The sequence below is a fragment of the Apium graveolens genome, chromosome 6 (assembly GCF_009905375.1).
Source record: "Apium graveolens cultivar Ventura chromosome 6, ASM990537v1, whole genome shotgun sequence".
Taxonomy (NCBI): Eukaryota; Viridiplantae; Streptophyta; class Magnoliopsida; order Apiales; family Apiaceae; genus Apium; species Apium graveolens.
Window position 1 is genome coordinate 165270262 of NC_133652.1, and position 5134 is coordinate 165275395.

The 5134-nt window shown below is 37.1% G+C and overlaps 1 protein-coding gene across 1 annotated transcript; it reads left to right on the forward strand.

Moving 5' to 3' along the window:
- Nucleotides 1–2520: 2520 nt before the first annotated feature.
- On the forward strand, nt 2521–2916 carry LOC141665572 (uncharacterized). The gene has a single exon (XM_074471557.1). The coding sequence runs from the start codon at nt 2521–2523 to the stop codon at nt 2914–2916; it is 396 nt and encodes a 131-aa protein (XP_074327658.1).
- The last annotated feature ends 2218 nt before the right edge of the window (nt 2917–5134 follow it).

Consider the following 5134-nt stretch of genomic DNA (forward strand, 5'->3'; position numbering starts at 1 on the left):
CCTAATAGAGTAAAGTCTAGTGGATCATGGCCCTGAGATTTAATATCGTATTTCCAGTGTTTCAAGTTGATCTATAATCCTTTGATAAAAATGATTATTGTTTAAAGAGATTTTGTTATAAATCGACATCAGTTTTTAAAATGATTAAAATGTGAATTTTCAGTCCCCAATGGGGATAAATATTTTCTTTGAATAGTGGATCTGGATTGAGACGCCATTAATATTAAAAGTTACCTAGGGATCCCATTAACATTTTAGAACCCAGCGAGGTTCGGGATTACTCCGCGGCTGATCACCGGCTGTAATCCGTAGCATCATAAAATGATTTTGATTAAGATATGATTTTGAAAATGTTTTGATACAAGCAAATGATGCCATCACCCAAAGTTCTATCTCTTGTTATTATTGGGTATGTCTTCACATTGTCATTCTTTAATATATATCTCGATTTATGTTTATATAATATTGTTTAGCACTTGTTGAGCATTTGGCTCACTCCTTGCTTTACCCTGATATTACAGCTAGCAGCTATGGTTAGATTCAAGCAGACAGCACGTAAGACCTGTGACGCTGATGTGTATGTTCGAGCTCAGGTAGAATAAGAGATAGTTTTGTGTGAGGACTCGATATTAAAATCAGTTGTAATAGATGGTAGTGTTGGGCTGTTCCAAACCCTAAACTGTAAGATCTTGGATTTGGTTATGTTTACTTTCTTTTAAATATTATATTAGTTATATTTATTTTGTTGGTTAAGTTGGGGGTGTGACAATTAGGGTTTGTCTAATTTCTTAGATTAGGAAATTGTAAGTTCTAGGAATGGGAAATGACCTTTTCTTGTGTTAATGATTATCCTGTCAGATGGCATCATTAGGATCTTCTAAGATGACGATTACTGGACCAGCTGCACCAGCTATACCACCGGGGTCAGCACATGTGTTTCCACCGCTTCCACCACCAACACCACTACTGCAGGAGCTAGCACCACCAGCTCTAGAGCAGATACAAGATCTACCAGTGTTAGAGGTACCTGACCCTATTGATTTTTTCCCGTATTTTGAGCCAGAGATACCTCAGTTACCACCGCTTGAGTTCCCGATGTTTGAGGTACCTGACATGGTTGATTTTCCACAGTGGGATGAGCTTGAGCCACAGGTGCCAGTGTAGCAGCCGCAACCAGAGGTTCTATTTCCACAGCCTGATGTACCCCCAGTCCCTCAGATGGTTGAGCCTCAGGTTCCACCAGTATTATTCCCAGCACCTATAGCTATTTATGCTCCTTTTCCCGGAGTTTATCAGTTTCCGCCTGTCAAGTTTATGGACGAGGTTATTGATCAGCCGATACCTTTACCTACTAGAGGATCACAGACAGACCTCCGAGAGCCGTATACAGTGCCATACCGTCAACATGCCAGGATGAGAGAGGAGATACAGATGTGGAGGGATCATTTCAGGGAGATTCTTGGTTTGTTTGATAGAAGAGAGTTTGGTCTAGTGAGATCCTTGCAGCCAGATTACATCATGAGAGAGAGGCTCAGACAGATCTAAAGGGCAGCCTCGCTGGAGTATGCAGAGTTGAGACAGGAGAATATTTGTACTGATGCAGTATATCACCAAGCTATAAGATTGACAAAGGCAGTGTTAGAGTGGATTCAGTAGGAGATAGACCGTGTGCCACCTGGATTTTGAGATCATCCAGACATCCAGATGTGTTATACTATATGTGACATATGTAGATAGAGGCAGCATAGTATAGTGTGATTGATTAGGCTTGTATGTGTCTAGTATCTAGTTTTTACTTGAAACAGCAGTAGCTATGACGGATCAGATGTAGACCCTTTTGTATCAAGCACTAACACCTGTAGCTGGTGTCATATATATATATAATAAACTTTTTCTAACTTTTTCTTTTATTTTAAATTTCAGTCTTTAAAGCATTTACATTTACTTTACTGTTTTATAGTTCTTTCATATCTTAAATACTATTTTTATTAAAACAATGGTGTACCATTTATTCCAAATTCTTCAATTATTTCCCAATAATTTATTTAAATATTGAACTATTTTAATTTCTTATTTTAGATATCCGGTAAATTATTTTCTTTCCAATATTAACCGTTTAAATTTCCTGTTTTAACACCATACCAATTGTTTCTTTATTAATATCACTTATTTAAATAAATTGTTATTAAAAGAACCATTTGTTTTATTATAAGAAACATAGCACCAAAAAGAAAAACCATAACTGAGTCATCCAATGACAATACCAAAGGCCAAAACAACAATAACCACCACTTGGACCAAATGTTTCACCTAATGCAACAACAAATGGTGATGATGCATCAACAAATGTAACAATAATAACAACAGTTCCAGCAGCAGATGTTATAGCAGCTACTTCGTCTAGAGCCACAAGCACCACCAGTTGTACCTGTTGTTACTTTCAAACAGTTCCAGTTGGTAAAGCCTCCATAATTTGAAGGTTCAACAGATCCTACCAAGGCAAGGGCCTGGCTAAAGGAGATGGAGAAAGCATTTGCGTTGGTTAAAGTGGAAGCAGATCAGAAGACGGATTTTTCTAGTTATTTCTTGAAGGGAGAAGCTAATTACTGGTGGGAGTCCAAAAAAGCACTTGAAGGCGAGGGTTTAGTAACTTGGGATAGATTCACCGAGCTTTTTCTGGAAAAGTATTTTCCCCGTTATATGAAGAACCAGATGGAAATTAAGTTTTTGGAATTAAAGCATGGAAATTTGTCAGTCACTGATTATGAAGCCAAGTTTAATGAATTGGCTAGGTTTGTTCCAGAGCAGGTAGATACCAATGAAAAGCGGGCTAAGAGATTCCAACAGGGATTGAAGCCGTGGATTCGTAGCAGAGTGGCAGTGTTCGAACTGACGACCTATACAGCCGTAATCTAGAAGGCCATGATAACTGAAGGAGAAAGTGAAGCGTCCCAAAAGGAAAAGGGACAAAGAAGTTTTCGGAATTGTTCCAACAGGAGGCCGAGATTTCAAGCCCAGATAAATACAAATTTTAGAAGGTCAGAACAGAGCAATCAGAGGACGAGCAACTGACTCCCAACCCCAAATCAACAGAGTCATCAGACCAGCAATAACCGATTGCAGAACATGTGGGAAGAAGCATACAGGGATCTGTAATAAGCCAAACATCACGTGTTTCAAATGCAAGCAGAAGGGGAACTACTTTGGGGAATGCCCGACTGGGAAGACAAAAATCACTTGTTTCCAATGCGGAAGAAATGGACATATTATAACGACTCATGTATTTTGTATTATTTAAATGTGTAATTATGGAAATTATTAAATAAATAAAATATGCGTATTGGTTTTGACCATTAAGTGTTGTTTGATTATTATTTATGTGTGATTATTGAGGCATAGGGTCGTTCGTGTAGTTAATTATGGACTTGTATTGAATTGTTTTCACTTTTAAAAGTGGATTTAATACAAGTTTATTTGTGTAAAGATATGGATTGTCTCTAAAATTGTTTTTATGGTTTCATAATTACAATAATTATTTTTGGGATTTTATAAAATTCAGAAATCAATATTTTATCAATTATTTAACCCTGTATGATTTTCTGATTGCATTTATCTGTAAAATCTGTATTTAATTCCCGAATTCTTCAAAAATTATGAAACTCATATTTATATAAGTTAGGAATATTTCGGGAATTTTAAAATTATTTTGGGAATTTTTGGGATTAATTTCACCCGCGCGTTGATTCCTGTAATTGATAAAAGCGGGTATAAATTGCATTTCGAAAATTGTTTTAAAATTTTGAAAATTATGTTTTTATTTACTTCGGGGATATTTTTAATATTTTAAGACTATTTTCATAATTTTATGAATTTATTTTATGTACGGCTTGGCTCGATAAATCGTTAAATATCGAATCAGAAAAAGGGCTGTGGTGCGTTGTATTAATTCGTGTCTATATTATGTATACGTATCGAGTTTTCCCAGCTTTATCAGAAACGTGTTAACTGCTTATTGGATAAAAAAAATAACAGAGAGATACAACCCTGTATCTCTTCTTCTGGGCTTCAATTTTCGTTTCTTTCTTTCTCTGATGGTGCGATTTGCACCTGCTCCCTCTCGGCTCAATATCTCTCGATTCCTCCTATATCTCTCCTCTCCCCATCCCCGTTCCTTCCCTGTTACTTCGTTCTTGTTTCTCCCCTGGTTTTCCGGTAAGCCGCCACTTAACTCCAGTTGGCTTGGTGGTTTCTGTTATGTATTATTTTGCTTGATTATATGCATACATATATATATATGCTTGAATGTGTATATGTGTTCTGTGTGTGCTAATCCGTGTGCGTGTGTGTCCTTTTTCTCTGTGCCGTGTTCGCTGCCGCCTCCCGATTCCGACGAGGTGGGGCGGCGTAATTCTGGTGTTGTGGTACTCTGTCCTGTTTTCTCTGCTTGTTCCTGTTGGGCCTGTTATTGGGCCTGGCAGTTGGGTTCAGTAGTTGGGCTAATTTGGGCCTAATTAGTGTGTAGTGGGTTTTGATATAATTATTTATTTCTTGCAGGAATTTTGTTGACTGATTTTGTGAAATAGAATATCCGTGCAATAAAACAATTTTAATAATCAGTGAAATTCTTGGTTGGAATCCGAAATACCGGGTACCCCGAAAATTTTACCGCCGTACCGCGATGACTCGTTACGAGCGGACGGTGGACTATGATGTTTATTCTGAGTCCTAATATTTTAAAATAAATAATTTAGTTCACGTATTATGATTCGAAATAAAAAGTAGTAGTGAAATAATACTTTCGGGATTATTGGAAATGTGGAGTTGGATTGGTTGCCTGTTTGTTGGACTAAATTGATTCGTTGTGAATTACTGTGTGATTGTTTGACGTCGAATTATTGTTCGACGGGTAGGCTGATAAACAGAGGAGGTGTTGCCCAAATTTTTGGAAATTAAATTCAAAAATTCGGGACATACCCTGTAATTATCGGAACTTCGAGCGAGTATAAATAAGTATATACATATATCTTGTGCGAAACCTGATTGTATGTCGTGGTGAATGTATTGTCAAAATCTAGTAACCCTGATTTCGTAAAATGACGAGTATACGTATTTTCTGAAAACGAACACCAAACCG